The following is a 26,913-nucleotide window of genomic DNA, read 5'->3' on the forward strand; positions in this document are numbered from 1 at the left end:
AGAACTAAAGTATAATGATGTGTAATAGAAACAGGCTGCATAAACGCTAACTTTCAGTGGTAGTCTATAGAGTAGAATGGATACGTGATAGTACTATACTGAACAACGTTCCTCAAATAATAGTAGGAGAAACAAACGTAGTGTATTAAAATGAATTGAGAATCTGTCATCTTCACCAATTCGGATACCGGTTAGAATGTTCACTTCACCAACTCTCCTCGCCGACCTCTTAAAACACCATATTTCCTGTTTCTTTAGAAATTTTTTGAATACCAGGTTAGTCTGAAATTCAGCCTTCCACTTCGCTATAAAGAAGAGTCTTTAAATAGCTCTCTGCAATGGCTGACTACTATGACATTGGTCTTTTAGATGACAACCAAAATGACACTTCTAAAATAGACTATGTGGACCAACCAATTCGAGAAGATCTTGCTTCCCTTTACAGTATTATTATCACTCTAGAGAATCTGGAAATAGTGTTTACGAAGGATGCCATCACACCGGATGCATTTGAGTCTACTTCCAAGCTACTTCTTCAACAATGGGATTCTTGCTTAAAGGACGAAACTTTGCTTAAACATTTTGGCTCCCTGGAAGAATTCTCTTCGAAGTATCAATTACAATGTCCTCGAGCCATGAAGCGCATTAAAGAGCATTCACAGAATAATCCAACTGTGGAGGGTTCATCCAAAGTTCCAAATGATCTTTCTGAAAGTAGAGAATCAAAATTACATTCCAATGAATCTTTCCATAATCGGAACACTACCATCATTTCTGCACCTACAACAACACCTCCTGCTTCTACGGCAAAGTCCATAGCCGAACTTGTACAAAACTTCATAACCACTATGGATGCAATTCGATTGAACTTCGTCTTCAAAGATCAGTTACACCCGCTTCTTTCAGAGTTAATCATTTGCATGGATGACCTTTCAGAATTGCTCAATAAGCCAGTGTCCGGTAGAAGCAAGTTAGTCCAATGGCTTGTTTCCATCAATCACATGGAACCAGCAGATCAGTTAGATGAAGAACAAAAGGAAGAATTACTGCAAAATCTTGAAGAAACCTATTCAGAATGCTATGGATTACTCTAATTTGTTTACCAACGTACGACCTTAAACTTCATAATGCATTTTACAGAAATCCAAAAATGACACATGTGACTGTCTTTTTCGAGACTATAAGTAGAGCAGAATTACAGACGTAAGCATACCAGTTACCAATGTGATCCACAAATCTTTTCGTATTTACTATGGATATTTATTATTTGCTTACGATTTATGAATAAAAAATGAATGACCTTTTTATTTTTATGTTTCGTGTAAGGTAGCTATGTCCTACACAGCTCAGGAGGAATGTGAAACGTTTGGATTTTTCTATATTTTATATACTTAAAACCATATTTGCACTATTAATCAGAAACTGTTCCGGATTATGGACTTGTTTCCTTCATGCAGTGCATAAAAAGATGATAATCATACTCACTTTACCCTTGCGTGGCTTGACAAAAGTCAAGCACAGATCGCGTACGGGTCATTATTGTATGACACATTTTCTAGAAGGCTTGGAAATAATTTAACAAAATGGTAAGTCTCACTTTACTCGATGTGATGCATCGAAATATGATGAGCAATATGCTGGCACCCGTCTCATCTTGCTTTTCTTTTCAACGAGAAAAGAAGGAATTGATGATACATTTGCAGAACGCCAATATACGCATGGTGTTCCTGATTTCTTTCTATGCATCATTTTGTTTTTCTTTTTTTTATTTCAGATCTTTTCTAACATATCACTAGAAACATGAACTCTGTAAAATTAGTTGTACTTTTATTTCCAATTTAATGAATTTAATTTTTTTATGAAAGTCAATTGCTGTGAAAAGAAGAAGTAGAGGAAATTAATTACAATTAAAATGTATCCAGAATTACCAAAAAGTAACTAGACTGTATTGCTATATTACTCATAATTAACGAATTCGGTTCGCGATACGTGAATCACCAGAAACTGTAAACAACATGATTATGCCCAAAGAATTTATTTACGGTCGTAACAATTGAGAATAAATACGTTCACCGGCTCCAATCCTCATCGTCTTCGAGATACTCATACATGAAACGAAAGTCGGCCTTCTTTCTTTGCACCCAATCGCCCTCAAAATCAAAGTACCTATAAGTTCCACTTTCATATTCGTCTGTGATCATTTTGGGCTCCTCATGTCTTTGAAACCAAGTTGTGTACTTTTTGTGGAAACGCCAACTTTGTTTCTTAAGTTCCCGACCAGCGAGATACTGTTGATATGTGCCAGGCAAATAATAAAACATGTAAAACAATGTATCTGGATCAACAACTTCAGTCATTTCTGGAGAATCAAACAAGGGAAGAGGCTGCTGCGGGTAATAATGGGGTACTGGATAAGGATCTTTAGGTACATAAAATTTTGGTTTTGCGGCATCGACTGCATCAGGTACGTACACACAGCTAATATTGAGAGCCTCAGTCAGCTTTTCTTTATTTATGGGATATTGAAGTCGAATTTTTGAAGCATTGAGTGCTCCTACCAAATCTTGGATATACTCTGGAGGAGATGAGGGAAATTTCTCTTCTGTTGTGATATTATCATGATTTGTTTCAGAAATATGCTCGGAAACTTCAGGAAGAGCATCTGTTTTTGGTTCTTGAGACTTTGGCGACATAGAGGGACCTGTAGTATCTGATTTGGATTGGGTGCTGCCAGATCCCACTTTCGGAGAAGCAGGGAGATCTGTCCGATTACTGGTAGGCTCTTTTGATTGAGTGGCAGCAGCAGCAGCAGCGGCGGCAGCAAACGCATATTTCTTTTCTTTAGGAGCAGAAGCATTTGAAACACGGGGAGACCCAGGTTGCTTATTTTGTATTATCGGAGCTGAAGTAACAGAATTGGCGGAATTACCGGGAGCAGCTACAGCAGCGGCTTTTGCAAAAGATGGTGTACTATTGGGCAATTGTGGCCGACTAGGACCATCAATCTCATTTTGCGAATTCTCTTTCGGGGGAGGCGACGAAACTTCTGCGGCTTTCGATTCTTCTTCATGTGCTTGGGGTGCCGAAGTCATGAAGGTTGGGGATGACGGAACGTCTTTTAACGCTGCTTCGACTGAGGGTGGAGAATCTACGACCGGTACGTTTTCATCGTCTTTTTGAGAAGAGGAATCAGAGGCTGCGGAAGAAGAGTCTGCAGATCTTTCGGCATCGAATATTCCTGAAGAATCATCAAGATCGAGGTCATCATAAATGTTCATGTCTTCAGCAAAATCGGCATCTTGACTGGATTCGACATAATACATAATATCGTCTTGAATATTGTTTATAGCATCTGAAGATATCTGAGAGTTTTCCAAGCGTCGCATAATTAGCTCCAATCTCTCTTGGTGCCACTTGTGAGTTTCAATGCGTGACTCCAGTTCAGAAAGATGAGTTTGCTTAGAAATATCACGTTTCCCTCGCTTGAAAGTGGCACGCAAGCTCTCAGTTTCTGCTTCTAACAGTTCGACTTGGCGCTCTAATTCTTCGACAGCACTCGAAATCCACTGAATCGTGTCATGCTTTTCCTTTTCTCTTGGATCCATCTTTAGGGCGATACTCAGTCCTTCTTTACTGAACGCCTTAATTTTCATTTCTCGTTCCACAGCTTTAAATTCCTCCATTTTCTACACGTTCATGAATTAGTATACTGAACCATAATAACCTCTCCAGTCGCTAGACTCGAATTTTCCCACAGGGAAGAAAAAGAAAAGGTCATGGAAAACGTACCGCTTCGATCAGTCGGCGATTTTCTATTAAAGCTTTCTTGTCTTTAATATCATTACTGCTGGCCCATGTCTTGATTTGATCACGCAAACGCTGTAACTTTTTTATTTGTGTTTTCAAATCGCCTTCTAGTTTTTCTTTCTGAGAGGCACTGGTGCTGACATTCAGCTTTTCGTAAACTTCGTCGAAAATGACAATCTTTTCCGGTTAATATCAATTCTACACCTGTTGCATTTGCAAATTACCCCATCTGTCACTTTTTTAAACGTTTTTTCAATTTCCACTACAGCAATTTGTCAGTATTCCATCACAGCAGACAGCGGACGCTTCTTAGCTTCGTACCTTGTAATTTTCGCGCAGACATATTGTCAATATCAACAAAAAATACGCGACAAAATACCAAGTAGACCTTGTCGATAGGCTTGAGTTGAAAATGCTACTTTTGTTGGTGAGCGGAACGCTTTTGCTAACGACCTCAGGTTCATTGTCAAAAAACCATAGTCTTCATCAAGTAACATAACATCAAGTAACATACCGTAAACAATTTAGCTAGTGAATTAATAAAGAAGGAATTTAAATCAATTAAATAAGGAATTAATAAAAAAAAATAACTTAATAAGCAAGCTCCAACTGAAGTTTACAACTTTCTACTGACAATAGGGTAATAAGACCCGAAAGTGCTGGAATTAAGCAAGCAAGTTTGGAAATAAGACTAGACTAAGCAATTACAGATCTATCATGGAGCTTTCATAATCCATTTTAACTGCTCATGGTTTCAATTTGTTCGCAAAGGTTGTAAACCCACAAAGACATACATCGGCTTCCATATGTTTCAAGTTTCCTATTCATGACATCTTTATTTGAAAAAGAAAACGAAAAAAACTTATATTTCTTCGGTACTCTGCTAGTCATTTTGTGAATACCACTTCTACGTCTGTTCGTTCAGAAATATGATGCGCACTGCCAAGCAAGAGATAGTAAAAGCATATTTGTAAGGAATTATTGTTCGGTTTTATACGAGTGAGCTTCTTAATAGGTTATGCAATGGAAGATTGTTCTCCGTAGGAGCGTCAAGCTTAGTTCACTTGTTCATTGGACATGTAAACAAGCCTGTCATAGGATTCAGTATCTTCTAAGTAAGAAAGAAGTTAGCCAATATGATATGTTTTCTTCAACAATGACTATCGCTGTTTGTATGAATTCAATTTTGGTATTGCCATTCTCCTTGCGAATTCCATTGATAACTTGATCCAAACATAAATAAAACTGTATTATTTGTACATCTCACCTTTTAACAATTTACCTTCTCCAAGCTTCACATTTGGTTCTTCAAGGACTGTCAGATATATCCAGTCCCAAATTCAGACCTGAAACCTCTTTGATAGTGTATATACCCAACGGTCTATGGATAGATGATCCCTCGTTTTCAATTTCTTCCAAAGAGGAGCTTTATAAGACCTATTTCTCTTTTATTTACTCCAAGTAAACGGTCGTTGTCCGGCGCTCCCGTATTTGGTAAACCAGAGAAACCAAGGGACAGTAAAGCAGCCTTGTCTGTTTTAGATAGCATTCCCAGAGAACAAATTAGAAATTGGGCTGTTATTGCACATATCGATCATGGAAAATCGACTTTAAGCGATTGTCTTTTAAAACTCACCGGCGTTATTGATAAGAACAATGCCAAGAACCAATTCTTGGATAAGCTAGCTGTTGAAAGGAGGAGAGGAATTACAGTAAAGGCTCAAACTTGTAGTATGATATACCATTATCAGAATAAGCCTTACTTGCTTAACCTGATCGATACGCCGGGTCACGTTGACTTCCGTGAAGAAGTAATGCATAGTCTAGCTGCTTGCGAAGGATGTATCTTGCTTGTGGACGCATCTCAAGGAATACAGGCTCAAACGGTACGTCCATTAGTAGATACTTTTGAGCAGATATACTTTTCTGATCATTTGTATTAGGCTTACATGAACATCAGTGACTCTATTACTAACATAATGACTACAGCTTTCTAATTTTTATATGGCTTTTGCTCAAAACCTTGTCGTTCTTCCAGTTCTTAATAAAGTTGACTTACCAACGGCAGACGTTGAGAAGACATTGAATCAAATTGAACAGACGTTTGAATTGGATGTATCAGATACGTTATTTATATCTTCAAAGTCAGGAACAAATGTTGAAAAAATTTTACCAGAGATTGTTCATCGCTTTCCTCCTCCAGAAGGCGATGAATCGAAACCCCTACGAAGTCTTTTGATTGACTGTTGGTACAATAATTACCAGGGAGTAATTTCTCTAGTTAGGCTTATGGACGGTACCCTAAAAAAAGGACAAAAACTAATGAGTGTCAATACAGGAAGAAAGTATGAAGTTCAACAAGTCGGAATTATGTATCCTGATATGACAGAAACAGCCGAGCTGCGGGCAGGACAAGTCGGATATGTCGTATCAAACATGAAAAATATAGATGAGGCTATTATTGGAGATACCTTTACTACTGTAGGACAATCTGTCGAGCCTTTACCTGGCTTCTCGGTACCCAAACCCATGGTTTTCGTGGGAGCCTTTCCTACAGACTCTTCTGATTTTGAACGCTTAAATGACTGTATAGAGCAGTTGACTTTGAATGATCGCTCTATTCACGTGGAAAAAGAAACGTCCTCTGCTTTGGGCATGGGATGGAGATTAGGATTTTTGGGGACTTTGCATCTCTCAGTGTTTGTCGAGAGACTTCAAGATGAGTACGATCGGAAGCTCGTAATTACCTCTCCAACAGTACCTTATCTTATTCGTGATCAGGATGGCAAAGAGGAAATCATATCTAATCCAAATGTGTTTCCCTCCCGAAGGATGAGACATCAAGAGTTTTTTGAACCTATAGTCGAAGCCACCATTATTATTCCCTCCGAATACTTAGGAGACGTTATCAAGTTGTGTGAGTCCTGTCGAGGTATTCAAGAAGATTGTACCTTTCTTTCAGAAACTAGATGCATGCTGAAGTATCACATCCCTCTGGCACATTTGGTGGAAGATTTTTTTGGAAGATTAAAGGGTCAAACCAGTGGTTATGCTACTTTGGACTACGAAGATGCTGGATATGCTCCAACAGACATTGTGAAATTATCCGTTCATGTTAATGGTCAGTCGGTAGATGCGCTATGTACTGTTGTTCATCGTTCCTTGGCCCTGAACCGAGGACGTGAATGGATCAACAGATTACGCGAACTATTACCAAAACAATTGTACGAGGTAGCCATTCAAGCTGTCGTAGAAAGCAAAGTACTAGCTCGACAAAACATTGCGGCTTTACGGAAAAATGTTACAGCTAAATGTTATGGTGGGGATTGGACTCGAAAACAGAAACTACTAAACAAGCAGAAAGAGGGAAAGAGTCGTCTGCGACAGAGTAGCAACGTTTCAATTGATAAATCGGTAAGTTTTTGATTAATAAATAGGACGAGAAACTCTCGTTTTCTACCGGTGTTTTGATGCTCGCTAGGAATTACATTTTCAACAAATACTGACATACACAGGTATTTTACCAATTTATGATGAAGAAAACATCAAATTAATTATATCTAAAAAATCAGTAGTTTCTGAGCCGATCTGCCTAACAAAGCACAATTTCGGCACACACCTTACTTACTACTCTTTGTACTTCTAGAAGCTTCTTAGAAGATTTTACTTCTAAACCAGCTATTGTATATATTTCGTTGACCAAACAACCTTGCTTTAGGTAACTAAATTTTTGTTTTTATTGATTTATCATCATTCTAATTGCTATACCAAGTGAGCATTAACTCTGAATTTGATAAATCCAATCTTTATACAACACAAGACATTCTACAAACGAATAATTTTGCAAGAGAATAGAAAGGAAACAGTTGAGTTTGTTTATCGAAAATGAGCACCTTTGCCTACTTTAAGATCAGCATTGACAAGAAGGTCCAACCAACAGTTTATTTCGAGTTGTTCGAAAACGTTGTCCCAAAGACCGTTAAAAACTTTGCTTCACTTTGTGATGGATTTGAAAGAGATGGCCGTAAACTTACTTATAAGGGATCCCGTTTCCACCGTGTCATCAAGCAATTTATGCTTCAAGGTGGTGACTTTACGCGTGGTAATGGAACTGGCGGAGAAAGCATTTATGGTGAAAAATTCGAAGACGAAAACTTTGAATTAAAGCACGATAAGCCTTTCTTGTTGTCAATGGCCAATGCCGGACCAAACACCAATGGCTCTCAATTTTTCATTACTACCGTTCGTACTCCTCATTTGGACGGTAAGCACGTAGTCTTTGGTCGAGTTGTTGGTGGAAAGTCTACTGTTCGTGCTATTGAAAACTTGGAAACTTCTAGCGATGACCCAGTTGTCCCAGTTGTCATCGAAGAGTGTGGCACTTGCAGTGAAGAGCAAATTGAACCCCCTCAGCCTGATGCAACCGGCGATGCTCTTGAAGAGTACCCAGATGACTATGAGGGTGACAAGTCTGAGACTGCTGTATTCAAGATTGCTGGTGATTTAAAGAAAATTGGTAATACCCAATTTGCACAACAGAATCTTGACTTGGCTGTTGCCAAATGGCAAAAGGCTTTACGTTATCTTGCTGAGCATCCCGTTCGTAATGATGACACTCAGCAGCCTGACAAGTTTTGGCAAGAATATTTCAGTTTGAAATACAGTCTTTATCTCAATATTGCTCTTATTGCTTTGAAGCAAAATAACGCCAAAGAGGCTATTCGCAATTCCGATATTGTTGTGAATGCCGACGGTGCTACTGAATTGGAAAAGCAAAAAGCTTACTACCGTCTTGGTAGTGCTCATGGCATCTTGAAGAACTTTAATGAAGCAGAAGAATTTTTAGGAAAAGCCGGAAATGATGCTGGCGTTGCAAAGAAACTTGCTGAAGTTCGTCAACAAAAGCAAGATTACAAGAAGCGTCAACAAAAGGCTTTCTCTAAAATGTTCCAGTGAATTATCGTATTAAAATGTAACGCAGCAGGGTCTCGAGCCTAAGGCTAGTAATGGTTTATGTTAATAGTATATTTTTTATTACTCTGGATTTCTCTTTATGCTACATGATGTTCAGGCGAATATAATTATGAATGTATGTCGGTTATATGGAATTACTGATGGGAGTAGCTAAGGAAAGAATGTGAAAGACTACGAATATGAATACAAGTAGACAAAAGAGAGGAAAAAAATGTCCTAATAAAACTTGGAATTGTTCGCTAGTACATGGTAGATGGATTCAAATTGTTTCTGTAAGACGCCAGGTTTGTAATTAAAACCGTTTCAGATGAAATTTGGAATTGAGCAGGTAATTAAGGCATGAAATGTAACTGAAAAATTTTAGTTATAATGCACCAATCCTCAGACAAAGCTGTTTCCTGCGATCTCAGTATTTTCTCATCATTTGCACTACCCTTCCCTTTGCAAACACGAAAAGGATGCCAAGGCTAATGAAACTTCCACCGTAAACAAACACGCGGTAAATTAAATATGGGAAAAAGAAAGGCAAGCAAAAGAGTTCGCCCCACGAGAAGGGCTGCCCCCTTAGAAACGACTGTAAGAAACCTCCTTTACAAAAAAATAAGACTCCATTCGCTAACAGACTGAAGTTTACGTGTCTATTTTGTAACCACGAAAAAAGCGTTAGTTGCACATTGTATGAAAAAGCATGAATTAAAAGGAAAGGAATGAGACTAATTGTGTGAACTAGAGATAAACAATCTGGTGTCGGTAACCTGCATTGTAAGATTTGCGGTCAAAGTCATCAATGCATAATTACAGGTAAGTTATGTGAATCACATAATCTAGCTCCAGAAGTTTCATGAGTTCTGATTTGTAATTTATGGGAAATGAGAAGTATTGAGTATAGATAAATTCGGACATAAATGAAACGGAAGGTGCACGATCTTATGGATGATAGTGATGGATTGTGAAGAAACTGAAAGAAATGTGCTAACGTTTGGCTTTAGCTCTTTCGGCACCTATTGATGTGTATAGTGATTGGATTGATGCTTGTGATACTGTAGCTCATCAAGGTCAAGATGATAAAAGTGGAAATGCTGATTCTGCTCAAGCACCTGCAGAACATGAGGGCAACTACTCCGGTGATGAGGGCTATTAAGGATGTTCGAAAGGAAAAATATGCTGACCTTGAAGAAAGGTATTTCTTCGGAGGTTCTGTGAAGAGAATTGTATCTTCTAAAAGTTTTGCTACACAGTGAATTCTGCTTATGTTCTAATATTACCGAATTTTGCTTTTTTTTGGACCTATGACACCTTTCTTTCTTTCCTTGAATATTATTATTTATATGATTTTCCTTAAGCATCTTTGTATATTACTCGCTGGGACTCCCAGAGTTGCCTAGACTTGAATAAGGAATCGAGTTTTTATGATAAATGACATACTGCATTAACCTTTCATACGCTATGCGCGTTTACATGGTATAACGAAATTCACCGTGTTGTTTTCAAGTTCGTTTTCTATGGGAAACATCAATTCTACCAAAACCCAATATGTCACTATCGAAAAACCACGAGAATGTATATGTGTTAAATCAAACAAATCAGTTAAAAGGTTTATTTACGATCATTCGTGATCGCACAAAGCCCCGTGTAAGTATTGATTATCGACGCTGAATTTCACACTCGCAACTACTTTTAGCAGAAGTTACGCAGTAGACGATACGTAAAGGGAGGTGTACCAGACAACATCTGTACATATAGGTGAAGAAAAAGTATTCCTTGAACGAAATGGTGTCACAAGCGATTGAAAAAACAAGCAACAGTTTCTTCGACGCTTCTATTTGTGTTTTCTGTGTCGAAATTCAGCTGTCCGATTGAAGAGGAATATTAATTATCTAACGAGATGAGTAGTCAGAGTTTATATTTTATGCAAACAGAATCATTCGTTTAATTGTCGAAGAAGGATTGAACCATCTTCCAGTTTCACCGGCACAAGTAACGACTGCACAAAACGTCAAGTTTGATGGAGTCGTTTTTGATGGAAGGATCTGCGGTGTTAGCATTATGAGAGCCGGTGAAAGTATGGAACAAGGTTTACGGGATTGTTGCCGATCAGTGCGCATTGGTAAGATTTTGATCCAGCGAGACGAAGAGTCTCAAGAACCCGTCCTTCATTTCAAAAAGCTACCGGATGACATTGCCGACCGATATGTCTTGCTATTAGATCCCATGCTCGCTACCGGCGGTTCTGCCATGTGTGCTATGGACGTTTTGATCAGCATGGGCTGTAAGCAGGAACAGATCATCTTCCTTAATGTCATTGCTTCTCCTGAAGGCTTAAACAATGTGCACCAACGTTTCCCAAACATCCGAATAGTCACAGCCGTTATCGACGAAGGTCTCGACGACAAAGGGTAAGAACTAGACTAGGTTGTTTTACAATCTATAAGCTTTTGAGCTATATACATTTGTATAATGTATGATAATTTTTTGCTAACTTTGATTGTTTTAGTTACATTACCCCCGGATTGGGTGATTTTGGCGATATCTACTTTGGCACAAAGATATAAAAAACGGGTACAATTGCTACGAAGTACTAAATGAAAATCATCAAGTATTATATGGTATTCGTCATTACATAAATCATATCAAAGGTAGAAAATACAAAATTCGTACCGGATTTGGAAAACATCGGATTACTTGCTTCCTCTCATGCCGCAAGTTGGCGATTTCCAGATACTGTATCCCGTTGCTGTTGTTCTTGAATTGTCCAAGAAGGTCGCCGGCGTATCTAGTGAAAGCATGTCTTAGTATTACTCGTTCATTTGTCGTTTCGGTTTCTTTAGTTATGGTTCTTTTATCTTACCTCTGGATCAGCAGTCAGCTTATAACCCATCGTGAATATAGCTGTACAACCTGCCGTTCCAATTAAGATAGCTAAATGATAGAAAAGCTTTGTTAGTCCAATTTTCTGCTTTTAAGGCCACCGGGAGCCACTGACTTGCTTACCCAGAGGTTTCAATTCCATAGGCATCTTTTTAAACGCATTGTAAGGTTTCATAATTTTGTTCATCATGCTCATTGTGAATAATAATCGTTAAGTTGTTGACTCCAAACTTCGGTTCAAGACAATATAAATAGTTTGTCTCCCAAAGATCTATCGTCATCACCATGTCTTGTGGCCAAAAGGTAAAATCGTCAACTACATATAAGAGAAACTTAATTATTTCTTCTAAAACTCCAGAACTTTGGTGTGAGTGAAATCATTCTTTTGTGCATGTCATTACAAGCAATAATCTTTGACAGAGCAAGTGGAGATTAGCACTAACGCAAATGCTTTACTAACAACATCAGCGAATAAGACGATAATATCTAAGAGGAAAAGCTCAAAGTTATTTATTTGCTCTCATTATATTTTACATTATTTCAGCAGAAATTGGGAATTGCTAGTATTGATGTAGTGAAACTAGTGAAAATAAATTAAAGCTATGAGAATACAATGGACAGTCAAAATAATCAAAAATAAAATCATACAACAACAATTTTAAAACATTTGAAACACCAGAACGAAAAAGAAAGAGAGAAAGAGACATACATATACACGCTATAGATACTGTAGGATTGCAGCGAAAAGAAAGCGTTTTATTTCTGATTACTACGATTTTCTCGAAACATACCCCATTCTTCCAGTCAATACGGCAGTAGCAATAACTTAGTTTGCTTCTTTAATAAAATAAGATCCCTACCTGGCCATTGTTTTATTATTTTTATCTTTATACACATATTTAAAATGTATAATCTTCATAATCTACTCAACGTTGCAAAAAGGAGGAATTATGCTCATGCTCATTGAATTCCTGATCATCCGAGTTTTTCCTTTCTTTATCTGAAGATGTGGTTTACTGAAGGAATCCACTAGATGTTTGAGAAACACGAGCTGACCGACGAGCATCCAAAAACAAGTCATAACACTCATCAATATGTTCTACACCAATCTCTTCGCTACTATGCAGATTTGCAATAATGCTGGCCGGCGTCAGCAATTGAATAACATAGCGCAAACTAGACTTAACTCCTTCCTTCGCCAACTTGTCAAGGCAAGCAGCACTGAGTTTTATATTTTCCACCTTACCACGGATTTCCAAAATGGAGCGAATCTGCTCTTCCGTGTAGGGTAAAGTACGAACAATTAACAAACGGTCTAGTAAATCCGTAGGGATTCCGTGGGGAGCTTGAATGTCTTCAGTACCGCGGATAGTACACATGCCTCGGTTAGATGCAAAAATGACGATCGGAGAAATAGTGCTTTCTAGCGCTTGATTGAGGTAAGTAAAGCACTCGATATCTAACATATGAACTTCGTCGATAAATAAAACACCAGGAATCAACTCTGCGATTCCTTGCTCGATGTATCTATTGACCACCTTGTTGATTTCAGAACGAAGCTTGTCGGTGATTTCAGTCTTTTTGGGCTTCATGAGTTGTCCCATCATGGACATAATGTCCTGACCACCTTGAGGGCGAGCATTAGCAACATCCAAATCGTGCAATGTAACATCTTGGACAATTTCTTTACGCTTGTGGACTTCGCCCTTGGGCATGGGAACGTATTCTTCAGCTTCCAAATCGTATTCGGTAGCATATGCATCACTTCGACCAACGCGTTTGACGGCTCCTGTATTAGCCTCAATATAAATCACATCTCCTGTGGAAACCTGCTCCTTTTGCAGAGATTCATAAATACTAGGGTCAAGCTTGAGTTGCTTAGTACCACGATGAGTTTTAAGTCCGAGTATAACATGAGAAATAGTCTTTCCGTAACCACCCAGAGGATTCTCGGCTTCTTCTGGAACTAATTCGGTAACTTCACCTTCATACACTTCCTTGGTCTCCTTCACACGGAGTCCAATGGCACGACGAAAGTTTTCCATAAGAGCCTCAGTTTTTTTTATTTCACTGGAATACACTTCACTTCCTACCATCGGGCAGAAAGGAACTTTGGGTCCCAATTCCTGAGCAATGGCCAACCCCAAAGCAGTTTTACCGGTACCAGCACCACCAGCAAACAAAACACCCCGTCCGCCAAATTTCTTTGATTTAATTAAGTCTATAATGACACCACAAGCCTATCAAAATGTTAGTATAGGAATACGAAAAGACTGAATGTCAAAATTGCAAACCTACCTCACGAGCATTGTCTTGCCCAATAAATCCACCACCAATGCCTTCGCAAGTACCATCTTCTTTTAATCCTAACCCTTTAATGTGGGAATGTGTAGTAATTCGGTTTTCACGGCCATTTCCTTTCACCTCGCTGATTTGAACCATTCTGGGTGTTGTTGGTAAAAAGCAGGCCTCGAAGGGCAGACATGTCAAAATGTAGGAACGCACATAAATAACCAAACTTTTTGAAAAAGTGAAAGAGAATGATTAAAGAATATTTTTTTATAAAATTCCTGAGAATGCTGACATTGATAAAGCTTTCTTAAACTAAGAATGAATCATCTAAAGAATTTGGAATTGGATATTATAGTACAAAGGAACATTTCAATTTTTTAAGTGCACTATTTACGAGAATGGTATTCTATTTCGGTCTCTTTTCTTTCGTTTCCCCAATTGTTCAGCCAATTTTCTTCCTTCATTTTTCGGTGCTTTCTTTTCGAGTCTAGGTTGCACGAGAAGCATCCTATTTGCAAAACAATTTTTTGAAAGATAAAGCTGTTTATTTTCTCTTGAATGAGCATCTATGGATAGTTTTTTGATTCAAAATTGAACCATAATTTGCTGCTACCATGATATGTGCTTGAAAGCGTTTTTATTGGTTTGTTTTCCTTTTCTGACTTTTTTTTTCTTTTTACGTTGTCTTTTATCTACGTGAAACATTTTACTTTCGACTCGTGATTTTTGGCATGCAATCTTCTGTTAAGTATATCAAAAACGATTAGTCAGGATGGTTCACGATCTAAAAGAACAGAAGTAGGTCTATCTCGCGTTAATATAAAGCACTATCTCATACACAAACTAGCTCTACTAAGAGATACTTTGAAAGTATTGAGATCCAGTACACGTAAAAAAATCTTTATATTTGGAAACTCATAGGAGTTTATTCGTGCTAGGACTTTTATATACTTATTCGTTATAAGAGACAATTTTCTGTACATACATTTGGCACGTTTAGAATTTTTGACAAAAAGCCGAAGGATTTTCTCTAATCTGCCCAAAGAAAATTCAATACAAGGCAGGACACTTACTGTTTGGTCTAAGTACCTTTTTTCACACCGCTTTGAAGAAAGTATTGAAAGAGAAAGTTACATGAAATCCTTTTTTGGCAACCCATTCTATAAGTCGTGTTTGCTGAACCGATTTCACATTCACAGAACGAGCTTCGACTAATAGGACATCTAATTATAGAATCCTAGTTTATACTCATTCTTCAGATCATAATACCATTGAAGAGAGTATCAAGCCCACAACTAGTGTCGTTTACTCAAGCGCAATTCACTGATGTGTTTTCCATGCGTTTTCGGAAAGACATCATAAACTTGTCAAAACACCTACAACAGTACACAAATAGAGAGCCATACCTGTACTGACCTTAATTGCAGAATGAACTCCACTGGCGTAACCTGAAATAACAAACAAAACCGCTTATTTTCATTGTTGGACATCCTACTTTTTAGTTATACCTATCTTTCTACGAGAATAGTCGGGACCACGAAAGGAAAATGAATTGCCAGTGTACAAGACTAAAAAATATAGTTTATGAATGATTATGATTATTATTTTACCTTTTTTTTTATTTGCTTGTGTTCATTCAAAGTAGCACGATACTTTTCAAGTTACAAGGTCCACTGTTTCTTTCGCAAGAACTAAGAAATGAGGCTTGAAACAAATTTGATAAATGTTTTTCTGGGAAGTTAAGGTTTAATAATCGTTTACTGCTTCAGGAAATGAAATCAGACTCCTTGGTTCAGCATAAGGTAAGCTTCGCTCTCCAATTGTCTGAAAAAATTTTTAGTCACTTTTTTCTAAACTATTTCACTTTTCTTACAAAATACTTAGTATAATTGAAACCATTTCAATAATGTTATTTAATTTAAATAATTAAGTGTCAATTATCAAATTATTTTCTTCGTTTACCGCAAAGTGGTATAGTGTCTTATCTGAGAAATTGTAGTTCCTGCACGTACTTCAGTAAAGTATGGTCTCTCAGGAAAAGGCAAGTTTCAATTTACCTTCAGCACAAAACCCAGGCATTTCCTAGGGATTCTATCCTCAATGAATCAGGTTCATGGATCTTTAGAGAATGATCTTCTCAAATTTCGAACTCTTCCCTCTAAAGGGAATATCAATGAGTTTGACATCCTTGTGAGCGCAATTGAAAGTTCATTGAAAGAACAGAAAACAGATGCCTCACCTACCGCGTATTTGGTTGCATTATTGTCTCTTATTAAGGAAATTAATGATTTAAATAAAGGAATGCGGGTTCAGTCATTCCAATTACTGGAAGTCATTGTCAAACATGTTGCTCCTAATGTTTTACAGGCAAAATTACCCCAAATTATGTCGGTTCTCGTTCCTATTGTGAACAGAGAAGAACCTAACAAGGTCTTTTTTGTTCACTATCTAAATGTCATTGAGCGACTTTTAATTACTCAGGATTACAGCTCTTGGGTTAAGGGCGATTCTTGTAAAACTGCAACTTACATCCTTCTCTTTTTTGCATTGTCGACTTCTGAAAAGCCTAGATCTCGTGCATTACAAGTCCTTGCAAAGGTTTTAAAATCACCACCTCCAGGCCCTGTTTTTGAGCATCCGGCTATGAAGTACGTGACTGGTGAATCATTGCGTTTATTGGAAACTCTCTCTGTTGCTAGAAAGTCAAAAACTCCTGCAGAGATTCAACGCTTGAATCATGGTCTTTTACTTGTTCGCACTATTTGTTTGTCTGCCCCTTGGCCATCGGCACAACTTACCAGATTGTGCAATGTTTGCACTCAAATCGTTGAACAACGAAGCACACAATCGATTTACCTGGTGTTTCAGATATATGAAGGGTTGTGCAAGAAGTTCTCGGATACTACAAACTTTGAGGGACTTCGATTAGCTCTTAGCACTCTACAAAAGCTTCAACCTTCCGAATATGATTCTCAGCTTTTGGTCCCATGGTTGAAGGCAATGAACAGTGCTGTTGCTTCTTTAAATAGTCTTTCCAAGCCTGAAGCTGTGTCGGATTGTGTAACTAGATTCTCCCGCGTATTTACTTTACTTGAGTCGGATTCCGTCGAAGTACGCTTAGAGGCAGCTAATACATTATCCACCATAGTATCTTGCTTAGACGATTCACCAGGATCTCTTTCTATTGCATCTCAACTTTGTAATCATCTATGTGAAGCTCTCAAGAGTGTTCATTATCGCTTTGCGTATCCCGAGTGTTTTCAAATCATCTCTCGATTGTGTGAAACCATCGGAAAGCAAAGTGATCCTGTTTTAATTTCTGCTTTGAGACTTATTGATTATCTACGTGGTGCTGAAACATTTGATGGAAAGGTTTTAGCAGATGAGGTTATAGGTACTTTTATTCGCGTGCTTGGACCAGAAGCTGTTCTGAACGTAATTCCTTTGAACTTGGAGATGCAAACAGCCAATGCTGTTGGTCGTGCTTGGCTTCTTCCGGTTTTGCGAGATAACATTATGTTTACAAACCTTTCTCATTTTACCAACTACTTCATTCCCCTTAGTGGAACCCTTTACCAAAAGGTATTAGATATGGAGGATCTTGATAGTGTTCCCGCTAAGTTGTACCAAACACTTGTTGATCAGATATGGGCGTTATTACCTGGTTATTGCTATCTTCCAGTCGATTTACAATTAGCATTCACCAATGACTTCGCTGGTGTTCTCGTGAATGTCTTATACGAGCAAGTTAGTCTTCGCTCGACAATTTGCAATAGTTTAACATTGTTAGTTGAAACCAACCATAAAGTCGCGAATAATGTTCCTCTTGAGGATGGTGTTCCTGTTCCGTTAGAGGCTCAAGAAGCTATAAGCAACTTGCAATTTTTGGGTAATATTGCTTCCAACTTTCTTTCTGTCTTGTTGAATGTCTTCTCGTCTACTGCTTCTCAATTCCGTTACCCTATTCTAAAGTGTATCCAAACGTGGCTCTCTATTTCTCCACCAGATACAGTTTCTTCTATTTACAGGAAGATTACTGATCTTCTTCCCAACAGTTTAGATGAATTAGCTGGCTCCTATAAGATTGCTGGTGATAGTACTGCAACGCCAATGGCTTATTCTTTGATGGATTTGCTTGTTGTTTTATCTTCTTTTTTGAATCAAGAGTATTGTCCAGCATTGTTTAATTACGTCCAGGAGTTCTTAAATCATCGGGATGCGGCAATTCAAAAGAAAGGCTATAAATTGTTGTCTGCTATGTTGCGTACAGAATTTGGAAGAGGATACGCAAATCTGAATATGGTAAAAGTCTTCGAGTTGTTGTTTAGTGTATCTAGTCGTGTCATTTCTTCAACTCGTAAGGATCGCCTGGTCTGTTTAACAGAACTCTTCAAGATTCAATCTGACGAGCTTAATAGTGTTATTCCTAAGGTGCTACCGGAAGCAATTATTGCAACCAAAGAAGTTAACGAAAGAGCTCGTTCTGCTGCTTTCCAGCTCTTGATGACAATTGCTGCTTCTGCGGTGCAATCTAATTTATTTGGCGATTCTATTCCAATTAGAGTAGAAAAGTTTCTTTCAGTTATTAGTGCCGGTTTAGCAGGTTCATCTACTCATATGATTAGCGCTGCTATTATTGCAATTTCGAGTGTGGTTCTTGAATACAAGGAGTATCTTACGCAACAATTTTTGCTTGAATTGATGAATACTATGAATTTATTCATGAAATCTGCAAATAGAGAAATCGCTAAAGCAGCTATTGACTTTACCAAGATTGCTAGCTCCACCTTGCCTTCAGATTTCGTAAAACCACTTCTCCCCGATCTCGTCCCTAATCTTCTATCCTGGTCCCACGAAAGCAAGGGTCATTTCCGTGCCAAGGTTAAGCATATTCTAGAGAAGATGGTGCGAAAATTTGGTGTTGCAACCGTGGAGCCATATGTGCCGGTTGCTGACAAGAAGCTAATTACAAACATTCGTAAAACACAAGAGCGAAAATTGCGTAAACGTGGCCAAAAGAATGAAAACAATCTCAAGCCAGCCGTGCCCCGTAAGAATTTCGCTTCCGCTTATGAGCAGGCTGTTTATGACACAGACAGTGAGGAAGAAGAGGAGTATATGGACGAAACCATGGAAGATGCAAACAGCACAAGATTGGAGAAATCATATGTCAAAGAAGATGGTGAAGATGAACCGTTGGATTTGCTGGATATTGAAGCTATTTCTAAAATATCTTCCACTGATCCCTCGCGACAGAGTAGACGTAAACAAGTGGCTCCTAGCTCTTCATTCAAATCAAATGAAGAAGGTCTTTTGTTGTTTGATGAGTCTGAATCGGAATCAGATGGTGACGAGGGGCTCATTGGTGCAAAAGAGCATGCCGAAGTTAATCGACAATATATGGAAGCAGTTTCTGGTGAAGCTAGTTTCCAACGAGGATTAAACAATAAAGTTAAGTTTAGCAACAAACGTGTACGCGATGACTTTGATGAGGATATGGAAGATGCTGAAGCAAGTAATTCTTCGAAGAAATCACAGCAAGCTAGGAAGACATTCTCGAAAAACCGCGGCAAAAAACAGAAAAAGCCAAAACGATACTAAGAAAAGATACCTACAATTGCTAATCATATTATCTTGAATGATTGGTCTTTGTTTTAGAACTACCATGGACTTGAATTGCTTATTCATAGGCCGGCAAAGATGATTTATTTCCGGGTACATTTCGGTTGGGTTTAATACGGTTTTTTGGGTAAAGGAATATATAGTTTAATTAAAATTAATAGAAAATATTTTTGATGGAAATCCGTTCTCTTCGCTTTCTATTTGGGTCATAACCGGTATGTATACTTACCAAACCACAAAGCCGTAGGAGTACTGGCCTGGCATAAAGTAACAACATATTTATTGCATTCATCACTAGTAATTAATTTTGCTAATTTTTTGTTTCCTGTCTTCAAGCAAACTATGAACATTCAAAAGAGCATGTAGAATTCTTATAAAAAAACTGCATAATTTGGATAAAACGCTGTGTTATGTCTCGGTATTTGACTGAATATCTCAGTATGTTCCGATACGTTACAAAAGCCAGTCACAAATTTGTGTCCACAAATTTCTTATTGCTGTCTCGGTGTCCTTTACAGAATATCCTCACCAAGGTACCACCATGTCTCATTGTAAATACGAGCACCCTCGTCTCGGTTCCCTTGGCTTTTTGCCCCGTAAGCGTGCCTCCCGTGTTCGCGGTAAGGTGAAGGCTTTCCCCAAGGATGACTCCTCCAAGCCTGTTCACTTGACTGCTTTCCTTGGTTACAAGGCCGGTATGACTCACATTGTTCGTGATCTTGACCGTCCTGGCTCCAAGATGCACAAGCGTGAGATTCTTGAGGCTGTTACTGTTATCGAGACTCCTCCCATGGTGGTTGTTGGTGTCGTTGGTTATGTCGAGACTCCCCGTGGTCTCCGCTCTCTCACCACTGTCTGGGCTGAGCACTTGTCTGAAGAAGTCAAGCGCCGCTTCTACAAGAACTGGTTCAAGAGCAAGAAGAAGGCTTTCACTAAGTACGCCAAGAAGTACTCTGAGAACACCCAATCTCTTTCTCGTGAGCTCGAGCGTATCAAGAAGTACTGCTCCGTTGTTCGTGTTCTTGCTCACACTCAAATCCGTAAGACCCCTCTTGCTCAAAAGAAGGCCCACCTTATGGAAATTCAAATCAACGGTGGTTCCGTTGCTGACAAGGTTGAATGGGCCCGTGAACACTTTGAAAAGACTGTCGACGTTAAGTCCACCTTCGAACAAAACGAAATGGTCGATGTCATTGCTGTCACTCGCGGTAAGGGTGCTGAAGGTACCACTGGTCGTTGGGGTACTAAGCACCTTCCTCGTAAGACTCACCGTGGTCTTCGTAAGGTTGCTTGTATCGGTGCTTGGCACCCTGCCAACGTCCAATGGACTGTTCCCCGTGCTGGTAACGCCGGTTACATGCACCGTACCCAATTGAACTCCAAGATCTACCGTGTTGGTTCTGGTGAAGACAGCAAGAACGCTTCTACTGACTTTGATGCCACTGAGAAGCGTATTACTCCTATGGGTGGATTCGTTCGCTATGGTGCTGTCGACAACGACTACATCATGTTGAACGGTGCTACTCCCGGTCCCGTTAAGCGTATCATGACCATCCGTAAGTCTCTCATCACCCACACTTCTCGTAAGGCTTTGGAGGCTGTCAACCTCAAATGGATCGACACTGCCTCCAAGTTCGGTCATGGACGTTTCCAAACCCCTGCCGAGGCCAAGCAATTCATGGGTACCCTCAAGAAGGATATCGCTTAAAATAGTTTGTCAATCAATTAATATTTGGTGTTTGTGTATGAACATTTTTTAAGAGTCGTAAAGTTTTAGTGAGTAGTCAGTATTGTGGAACTTCGTCAAGGTTTCCATTGTTTACATACTACCTGGCTTTAGCTTTGGGTTTTTGGATTCTTAATGTTAGAAGTACGGTGTATTTTTTTTCAAGAATGGAATGGTAACCGGCTTGGCCTTTTCAAGTTTTTTGTAAACTAAATATATACGAACAGGAATTACCATTTTCTTGCTACGATTGAAATCATATAGGCAGCTCAAAAATTCTTATTAATAGATATAAAAATGCTCAACCTTGAATTAAGTGTTCATTAAAGGCAGTTCAAAAATTGGGACAAAAATACTAAAACGGCGTTTCAGTAGGATATAGCTGCTCTGATCAAAAAGAAAAAATCAATGGAAATTAGGCGATGACACTAATAAACATGTTAGTATATGGTTTTTCCAATGCTTCCAAGAAGTCCAATGGAGGGATTCTACATACCACATTGCAGGAGGTTTGGGTTGGTACCAAGAAGCATTGCTGCTAGTGACAGTGGGCTTGGAAGGAGCATTGTTTACTAGAGAAGAAGAAGTAGAAGAGGAAATTGTGTTGTTCATAGCGTCCATGTTGAAGAATCGGGAAGAAATACTGAAGGAAAGCAATGGAGTAATGATTAGCCAAATTCAATTTAATATGGAGTAGAATGCTTCCAAGGACCTTTATTTATACCTTTTTCTTAAAATGCCGATCTATCCGAGCCCCGACTTTATCCATCTTCTTTCCATTCTTTTTGAGAAAAGGATCCCATTGTCTTAAACAATTGAATATACGAGAAGTTGGCCAGCCACCGATTACAGTAGATAGGAATTGAACAGATTTCGAAATACAATAGAATTTTTTTTGAAAAGAAAAGAATCAGCACTAAATGAGAATGGTTTCTTAGGTCATGAGGATTCTAGGTGACTTTTTTCGTTGCTGAGGAGGATGGGGTTTAAGTGGTTATAGAAACAGGAACAGATAGTTAGAAATAATCCTTGCAAATTTACTAGCCCACTATATCTTTTTCGAATTGAAGCCAGCGAGCGTTCACGACAAATGTAGGCAACTTGTTTCAAACTACTCGAAAGTGGTATAATCAAAAATCGTATACTCAATGAAAAAACCCCGTGAAACAAGAAGCAGTTTTTCTTTCTAGAATAGAAGATATTAAAGGCTACTTTGAATGCTCTCTTGTATTCCACTAATGAATCTCTTGTTCTGCTATTTTCTTAATTATTTACTAACGATAGCGAGCGAACTAAACAAGTCCGTAATTGGGGACTTTTTGGATGAACCTTTGGATTCTGACATTTGCCAAGCATAATACTTTCTAAAGAGGAGAAGACATTGTTCTGTTTATTCTGAGGACCTTTTCAGAAAGCAAACTAATTTGCTGAAATTTGTGGATTTTGGTTCTCTATGTCCCAATGAGGACCCATTGTTTACATTCGTTAAAAAGGAAATTGCAGTTGAATCGAACCCAACCGAATTTAAAACTGTGAACATTTGTAAAAAAATTAAGCAATTATGTCTGTTGTAGGAAAATCTTTACAAGAAAAGGTGAACTTATTGGCCCAATATCCCCAAACCGGTCTTTCTCTAAAGCAGCTTGTTTACTTTGGTATGTTCTAATTGCACTGAGCACAAGCTTGCCTCTATTCAACTGCATATAAAATTGATGCAGCTTGCGCTTGCAATGTACTTGCCGTGGGAAGAATTGTTACGTTCGTTACTAACATGAACGGGGGCTATGTTCCTCCGTATAGGTCAGGATCGAAATCCTGGTAGACTATTTCGCTCTGGTTTGTTTTTGCGTGATGAACTCCCAATTCGGCTTGCCCATCGCATACAAGATTTACAAAACCTGCCGCCGTTGCTCGGTGGGATGAAACGAATTTCAGCAGTGAGAGCTGCTTATGCAAGATCTATGGAGGTACAGCATCAGGTTCATTTCTATTTTGCTAATTTTCGCAGGAAATTATTGATTTAAAGGGAATTGAATTACCAAAATGTCTTCCCAAACACAAACGGTATCCAAAAGCTCCCAAATGGAGGGCCAGTTTTTTTCACAATTTCGTGCAGCATAATCCTTCTCTTTTGGACACTCATTTAGATTCGTCGAGAGGAAGATATTTCAATATTGATTTTTCCAAACCTTGTACAGGTGAGGAATATGAATGGCCTGAGTCATTGCACAAATTCAATATTTCTTTTAGTCGTTTGCTAGATACCATTCGAACTCGCCATGATAATGTTGCCTCCGAGCTTGCCCTTGATATTCAAGAGTACCGCCGTAAAACTAAACAGATTGATCATAGCATTCAGGTTTTTTTAGATCGATTCTACATGTCTCGAATTGGCATTCGAATGCTCATAGGTCAATACATCGCGTTGGTAACCGAACCTCCAAGAGAAAACCGTGTGGGTATCATCAGTACTCAGGCTAATATTCTTCGTATTATTGAAGATGCCACAGAAAGTGCAAAGTTTATTTGTCGACTCTCCTATTGTTTGTTTGAAGCACCACCCGTGGAAATCATCTGCGACCCTTCTTTGCATATGATGTATGCAGAATCTCACTTAAACCATGCCATTTTTGAGATCTTAAAAAATAGTCTGCGAGCAACTGTTGAATATTACGGAGTCGATGCAGATTCGTATCCCCCAGTCAAAGTGTTGGTTGTCAAAGGCGAAGAAGACATCACTATTCGCATTTCGGATCGCGGAGGTGGTTTTACTAGAAAGGACTCTTCAGTGGTGTGGTCGTACATGTATACAACAGCTCATGAAACGCTAAGTGATGATTACAATGATACAATGACGGCTGCTTCTTCTCTTCCGCCTATGGCCGTATGTTCACTGATGTTATCTACTTAAAAATGACTTTACTAACTATGCTTTTACAGGGATTTGGTTTTGGCCTACCGCTCGCTCGTCTATATACTCGTTACTTCGGAGGCGACTTGAAGCTTGTGTCTATGGAAGGATATGGTACGGACGCTTATATTCAGCTAAATCGACTTTGTGAAAGCGCAGAGCCATTACAGTAGTAGGAATTCATTGTTAACGACTTTCTTTGCAATCGATCTTTTTAATTTTCTCCATGAAACGACCTATAAGTTCCCATGACTATTTTTGCATTTTTTGGTTTCTTCGTTCGAGCATAAATATTTTCGTTATTTTATCCAACCTAAGAATATAAAAAATGCCTAATGTTAAATTTAAATTATTAGGAAACAAGTACCTTCCTGCCTGCCATGAATCCAAAATTTGATTAACGATTTCTCGTACCATTTAATAAATCTGTTTTTCATATACATACGCTCATAACAATCGATTTGCTTCATCAAAAACAATACCAGTAAGAGGTTCGGTCACATAATGCTTTCTTGGCTGAAGCGATACCAATGGAACCTCTGCTTTTTCTAGATCTAGTACTTGTTTTCTAAGACCCGTAGACACGTATTCCAATGTTTGAAAGAAAGACCTTGCATTATTGTTAAATTCTTCAATGGATTCTTTTGTTTCAATCGAATCGATGCAATTGCTAGCGTAGGAAAGGATATCTGGAATTTTCGACTCAATCTCCAATATTTGTTCAATTTTTTGGCTTTCATCTATTGAAGAATCTTCGCTAAACTGATCTTCCTCCATGCTTGACATTGTGGATGTTTTTGTGCTATTGGGAGGTTTCCAAGGGTTCTAACTGTGAAATCACTAGAAACAGAAAAAGAAAAGATAATAAGTATATATACTATAGCTTCACGAATTCATTGAATAAAAGTACAAATTTGAGATCAAAAACAGAAGAAGGGAATTGTTGTTTAAAAAAGTAATGAAATTACAAATGGGCAAACAGTCATTTTTAGAAAATTTTTGATTAACATGAAAAACCTAAATAAGTACGCCATGTGAAATTGGTGTGTTTGCTTCATTTCTTTAGTATGAGCAAGGTATCTATAGTGCAAATTTACACAAGTTTGTAGCTTACAAAGTGAGAATGCATTTTTCCAAAAAGCATAAATAGCCATTCCTTTATATATAATTAATATTAATTTGAAGATACAACAGATTTAGGCTTTTCTTCTGGTCTGCTGCCAAAGATTGAGCTTCCCACACGAACCGAGTCGCTACCATATTTAATGGCCAACGGGAAATCCGAACTCATGCCCATTGATAGTTCAAGAGGAGAATTGAGTTCCGCTTGAAGCTTGAGGCGAAGATCCGACAACAACTGAAAATCTGGATTCTGATCCTGTAACTGTGAATGGGAAATTGAACCAATTGTCATTAAACCTTGAAGACGAAGATATTCCAAACTTTGAACAACTTTACACAAATCCAAAGCCTCAGAAGGCATCACGCCAGCTTTGTTTGGTTCGCCACTAGTGTTTATTTGAACATAGACCCGTAAGGGTGTTTGAATAGCTTCACGGGCTTGGTTAACTAAACGAGCCTTTTTCTCATTATCAATCGTTTCAATCGCATAAAGATTTTTTACAGAGGCAATCTTCTTGCATTTTTGACTTTGCATATTGCCTATGAAATGCCATTGTATATCTTTTGGCATCTGTCAAGCGAACGTTAGTCATGGATCCATACAAAGTAAAGCTTCAACTCCAATTGGATGCTTTTCTATCTTACCAATTCTGCCTTGACTAAGAATTCTTGCATATAGTTTTCGCCAAAATGTCGCTGTCCTGCTTCATAAGCTTCCATCAATTGTTCTACAGGATGGAACTTGCTAACAGCTACAAGATTGATCTATCGCTTAGTTAGTCTCAAAGTTAGGAATAATAACAAAAAGAAACAAAAAATTCTCCGATCAAGTTTTCTTAATCACTTCAAGCATAAAATGATCTGAATGCTATAGCAGAGAAGCAAAAAGGAAATAGTAAATGTCGCATAAAAGAACTTGCAGTCATGTATATTCATTCGGGACTCATTAAAGTAAACCTTTTGTTGTCAAAAACCATTATATCGTTCATAAAAAGCATATATAGAAAATGACAGGTACGTAAATATATAAAACGAGGCTTCATCCCGGATTCATCCAATATCCATATTCTATTTCCTTTAACGTCTCAACTTTACAAAACTTAGAATAGTGACCTTTCACACTCGTTTTCATGTATCCGAAAGACACAATATATTCCCGCCTCAAGCATCCGCCATGGGATTTCTTTTTACAGAATGATATTTAAGAACAATATTTGAAGCAAATTTCATGTTTATACACTTACATTTCTTCCGTTTGCACATTGCTGAACTTGCGAACGGACTGACTCCAAACAAGAACGGATAACGGACATTTTTGAGTTGTGAGAATAATAAACAGTCTAGTAAATTCTATTAAATAAAAATTTTACTGGTAAATTATAGATTTGCAACGAGAACTCTTCCTGGAGAAACGTAGCAGCTTGAGAGCTGGAGGTGAGTATATCATAGTAAATATGTACTACAATTGTTTCTTACTCGAAAACAATGATTAAGGAATGAGATGATTATACGAGTATTTCAATTTCCCATAGCTCTATATCTTGAATACTGCAATGAATCAGGAGGTTTTGATGGTGGTTTCATTCAATTT

General features: G+C 38.3%; 14 protein-coding genes across 14 annotated transcripts; 8 read left to right on the forward strand and 6 right to left on the reverse strand.

Moving 5' to 3' along the window:
- Positions 1-154: 154 nt before the first annotated feature.
- Positions 155-1,310, forward strand: SOCG_00618 (ESCRT I complex subunit Vps28). The gene has a single exon (XM_013163038.1). It carries the CDS (start codon positions 339-341, stop codon positions 1,092-1,094), a length of 756 nt encoding a protein of 251 aa, XP_013018492.1. The 5' UTR covers positions 155-338; the 3' UTR covers positions 1,095-1,310.
- A 514-nt stretch (positions 1,311-1,824) lies between these two features.
- On the reverse strand, positions 1,825-4,258 carry SOCG_00619 (CCR4-Not complex subunit Not3/5). The gene is made up of 4 exons (XM_013163039.1): positions 4,129-4,258; positions 4,032-4,069; positions 3,790-3,984; positions 1,825-3,686 (listed from the first exon to the last, which is right to left on the reverse strand). Exons 1-4 carry the CDS (start codon positions 4,148-4,150, stop codon positions 2,070-2,072), a joined length of 1,872 nt encoding a protein of 623 aa, XP_013018493.1. The 5' UTR covers positions 4,151-4,258; the 3' UTR covers positions 1,825-2,069.
- Positions 4,259-4,971: 713 nt separating this feature from the next.
- On the forward strand, positions 4,972-7,544 carry SOCG_00620 (GTPase). Its single transcript, XM_013163040.1, has 3 exons — positions 4,972-5,693; positions 5,797-7,221; positions 7,323-7,544. Exons 1-3 carry the CDS (start codon positions 5,199-5,201, stop codon positions 7,359-7,361), a joined length of 1,959 nt encoding a protein of 652 aa, XP_013018494.1. The 5' UTR covers positions 4,972-5,198; the 3' UTR covers positions 7,362-7,544.
- Positions 7,480-9,063, forward strand: SOCG_00621 (cyclophilin family peptidyl-prolyl cis-trans isomerase Wis2). Its single transcript, XM_013163041.1, has one exon. It carries the CDS (start codon positions 7,693-7,695, stop codon positions 8,761-8,763), a length of 1,071 nt encoding a protein of 356 aa, XP_013018495.1. The 5' UTR covers positions 7,480-7,692; the 3' UTR covers positions 8,764-9,063.
- A 228-nt stretch (positions 9,064-9,291) lies between these two features.
- On the forward strand, positions 9,292-9,922 carry SOCG_00622 (Elf1 family transcription elongation factor; the record flags this gene model as incomplete). Its single annotated transcript, XM_013163042.1, has 4 exons — positions 9,292-9,357; positions 9,411-9,457; positions 9,512-9,582; positions 9,771-9,922. The coding sequence occupies 4 exons, from the start codon at positions 9,292-9,294 to the stop codon at positions 9,920-9,922; spliced, it is 336 nt and encodes a 111-aa protein (XP_013018496.1).
- Positions 9,923-10,314: 392 nt separating this feature from the next.
- On the forward strand, positions 10,315-11,333 carry SOCG_00623 (uracil phosphoribosyltransferase; the record flags this gene model as incomplete). Its single annotated transcript, XM_013163043.1, has 3 exons — positions 10,315-10,413; positions 10,675-11,177; positions 11,276-11,333. 3 exons carry the CDS (start codon positions 10,315-10,317, stop codon positions 11,331-11,333), a joined length of 660 nt encoding a protein of 219 aa, XP_013018497.1.
- Positions 11,334-11,345: 12 nt separating this feature from the next.
- Positions 11,346-12,127, reverse strand: SOCG_00624 (uncharacterized protein). The gene is made up of 3 exons (XM_013163044.1): positions 11,773-12,127; positions 11,630-11,700; positions 11,346-11,554 (listed from the first exon to the last, which is right to left on the reverse strand). Exons 1-3 carry the CDS (start codon positions 11,843-11,845, stop codon positions 11,474-11,476), a joined length of 225 nt encoding a protein of 74 aa, XP_013018498.1. The 5' UTR covers positions 11,846-12,127; the 3' UTR covers positions 11,346-11,473.
- Positions 12,128-12,378: 251 nt separating this feature from the next.
- SOCG_00625 (AAA family ATPase Rvb1) lies at positions 12,379-14,144 on the reverse strand. Its single transcript, XM_013163045.1, has 2 exons — positions 13,948-14,144; positions 12,379-13,889 (listed from the first exon to the last, which is right to left on the reverse strand). The coding sequence occupies exons 1-2, from the start codon at positions 14,089-14,091 to the stop codon at positions 12,663-12,665; spliced, it is 1,371 nt and encodes a 456-aa protein (XP_013018499.1). The 5' UTR covers positions 14,092-14,144; the 3' UTR covers positions 12,379-12,662.
- Positions 14,145-15,937: 1,793 nt separating this feature from the next.
- Positions 15,938-19,754, forward strand: SOCG_00626 (ribosome biogenesis protein Rrp12). The gene has a single exon (XM_013163046.1). The coding sequence runs from the start codon at positions 16,042-16,044 to the stop codon at positions 19,540-19,542; it is 3,501 nt and encodes a 1,166-aa protein (XP_013018500.1). The 5' UTR covers positions 15,938-16,041; the 3' UTR covers positions 19,543-19,754.
- Positions 19,755-20,032: 278 nt separating this feature from the next.
- SOCG_00627 (60S ribosomal protein L3) lies at positions 20,033-21,372 on the forward strand. The gene has a single exon (XM_013163047.1). It carries the CDS (start codon positions 20,105-20,107, stop codon positions 21,269-21,271), a length of 1,167 nt encoding a protein of 388 aa, XP_013018501.1. The 5' UTR covers positions 20,033-20,104; the 3' UTR covers positions 21,272-21,372.
- Positions 21,373-21,552: 180 nt separating this feature from the next.
- Positions 21,553-22,579, reverse strand: SOCG_00628 (uncharacterized protein). Its single transcript, XM_013163048.1, has 2 exons — positions 21,786-22,579; positions 21,553-21,717 (listed from the first exon to the last, which is right to left on the reverse strand). The coding sequence occupies exons 1-2, from the start codon at positions 21,908-21,910 to the stop codon at positions 21,705-21,707; spliced, it is 138 nt and encodes a 45-aa protein (XP_013018502.1). The 5' UTR covers positions 21,911-22,579; the 3' UTR covers positions 21,553-21,704.
- A 48-nt stretch (positions 22,580-22,627) lies between these two features.
- SOCG_00629 (pyruvate dehydrogenase kinase Pkp1) lies at positions 22,628-24,670 on the forward strand. Its single transcript, XM_013163049.1, has 4 exons — positions 22,628-22,944; positions 23,090-23,256; positions 23,298-24,173; positions 24,230-24,670. Exons 1-4 carry the CDS (start codon positions 22,851-22,853, stop codon positions 24,371-24,373), a joined length of 1,281 nt encoding a protein of 426 aa, XP_013018503.1. The 5' UTR covers positions 22,628-22,850; the 3' UTR covers positions 24,374-24,670.
- On the reverse strand, positions 24,648-24,986 carry SOCG_00630 (mediator complex subunit Med11; the record flags this gene model as incomplete). The annotated part of the gene is made up of 1 exon (XM_013163050.1): positions 24,648-24,986. One exon carries the CDS (start codon positions 24,984-24,986, stop codon positions 24,648-24,650), a length of 339 nt encoding a protein of 112 aa, XP_013018504.1.
- Positions 24,987-25,227: 241 nt separating this feature from the next.
- SOCG_00631 (alanine racemase) lies at positions 25,228-26,884 on the reverse strand. Its single transcript, XM_013163051.1, has 3 exons — positions 26,567-26,884; positions 25,968-26,087; positions 25,228-25,893 (listed from the first exon to the last, which is right to left on the reverse strand). Exons 1-3 carry the CDS (start codon positions 26,633-26,635, stop codon positions 25,375-25,377), a joined length of 708 nt encoding a protein of 235 aa, XP_013018505.1. The 5' UTR covers positions 26,636-26,884; the 3' UTR covers positions 25,228-25,374.
- Positions 26,885-26,913: the final 29 nt, after the last annotated feature.

The sequence above is a fragment of the Schizosaccharomyces octosporus genome, assembly GCF_000150505.1.
Source record: "Schizosaccharomyces octosporus yFS286 unplaced genomic scaffold supercont6.2, whole genome shotgun sequence".
Taxonomy (NCBI): Eukaryota; Fungi; Ascomycota; class Schizosaccharomycetes; order Schizosaccharomycetales; family Schizosaccharomycetaceae; genus Schizosaccharomyces; species Schizosaccharomyces octosporus.

What these genes read in the sequence shown, in the direction of transcription:
- SOCG_00618 (XM_013163038.1), top strand. Translation starts at nt 339, where the DNA reads ATGGCTGACTACTATGACATTGGTCTTTTAGATGACAACCAAAATGAC.
- SOCG_00619 (XM_013163039.1), bottom strand. Translation starts at nt 4,150, where the DNA reads ATGTCTGCGCGAAAATTACAAG. An exon ending in GTCTGCGCGAAAATTACAAG is followed by an intron (nt 4,070 to 4,128) that starts GTACGAAGCTAA and finishes AAATTGCTGTAG; the next exon opens with TGGAAATTGAAAAAACGTTT. An exon ending in TTAAAAAAGTGACAGATGGG is followed by an intron (nt 3,985 to 4,031) that starts GTAATTTGCAAA and finishes TAACCGGAAAAG; the next exon opens with ATTGTCATTTTCGACGAAGT.
- SOCG_00620 (XM_013163040.1), top strand. Translation starts at nt 5,199, where the DNA reads ATGATCCCTCGTTTTCAATTTCTTCCAAAGAGGAGCTTTATAAGACCT. An exon ending in AAGGAATACAGGCTCAAACG is followed by an intron (nt 5,694 to 5,796) that starts GTACGTCCATTA and finishes TAATGACTACAG; the next exon opens with CTTTCTAATTTTTATATGGC. An exon ending in ACGTTTCAATTGATAAATCG is followed by an intron (nt 7,222 to 7,322) that starts GTAAGTTTTTGA and finishes TGACATACACAG; the next exon opens with GTATTTTACCAATTTATGAT.
- SOCG_00621 (XM_013163041.1), top strand. Translation starts at nt 7,693, where the DNA reads ATGAGCACCTTTGCCTACTTTAAGATCAGCATTGACAAGAAGGTCCAA.
- SOCG_00624 (XM_013163044.1), bottom strand. Translation starts at nt 11,845, where the DNA reads ATGAGCATGATGAACAAAATTATGAAACCTTACAATGCGTTTAAAAAG. An exon ending in TATGGAATTGAAACCTCTGG is followed by an intron (nt 11,701 to 11,772) that starts GTAAGCAAGTCA and finishes TCTATCATTTAG; the next exon opens with CTATCTTAATTGGAACGGCA. An exon ending in AGCTGACTGCTGATCCAGAG is followed by an intron (nt 11,555 to 11,629) that starts GTAAGATAAAAG and finishes TGCTTTCACTAG; the next exon opens with ATACGCCGGCGACCTTCTTG.
- SOCG_00625 (XM_013163045.1), bottom strand. Translation starts at nt 14,091, where the DNA reads ATGGTTCAAATCAGCGAGGTGAAAGGAAATGGCCGTGAAAACCGAATT. An exon ending in GGCAAGACAATGCTCGTGAG is followed by an intron (nt 13,890 to 13,947) that starts GTAGGTTTGCAA and finishes ACATTTTGATAG; the next exon opens with GCTTGTGGTGTCATTATAGA.
- SOCG_00626 (XM_013163046.1), top strand. Translation starts at nt 16,042, where the DNA reads ATGAATCAGGTTCATGGATCTTTAGAGAATGATCTTCTCAAATTTCGA.
- SOCG_00627 (XM_013163047.1), top strand. Translation starts at nt 20,105, where the DNA reads ATGTCTCATTGTAAATACGAGCACCCTCGTCTCGGTTCCCTTGGCTTT.
- SOCG_00628 (XM_013163048.1), bottom strand. Translation starts at nt 21,910, where the DNA reads ATGGACGCTATGAACAACACAATTTCCTCTTCTACTTCTTCTTCTCTA.
- SOCG_00629 (XM_013163049.1), top strand. Translation starts at nt 22,851, where the DNA reads ATGTCTGTTGTAGGAAAATCTTTACAAGAAAAGGTGAACTTATTGGCC. An exon ending in AAAGCAGCTTGTTTACTTTG is followed by an intron (nt 22,945 to 23,089) that starts GTATGTTCTAAT and finishes TCCTCCGTATAG; the next exon opens with GTCAGGATCGAAATCCTGGT. An exon ending in CTTCTCTTCCGCCTATGGCC is followed by an intron (nt 24,174 to 24,229) that starts GTATGTTCACTG and finishes ATGCTTTTACAG; the next exon opens with GGATTTGGTTTTGGCCTACC.
- SOCG_00631 (XM_013163051.1), bottom strand. Translation starts at nt 26,635, where the DNA reads ATGTCCGTTATCCGTTCTTGTTTGGAGTCAGTCCGTTCGCAAGTTCAG. An exon ending in AATGTGCAAACGGAAGAAAT is followed by an intron (nt 26,088 to 26,566) that starts GTAAGTGTATAA and finishes ACTAAGCGATAG; the next exon opens with ATCAATCTTGTAGCTGTTAG. An exon ending in TCTTAGTCAAGGCAGAATTG is followed by an intron (nt 25,894 to 25,967) that starts GTAAGATAGAAA and finishes TTCGCTTGACAG; the next exon opens with ATGCCAAAAGATATACAATG.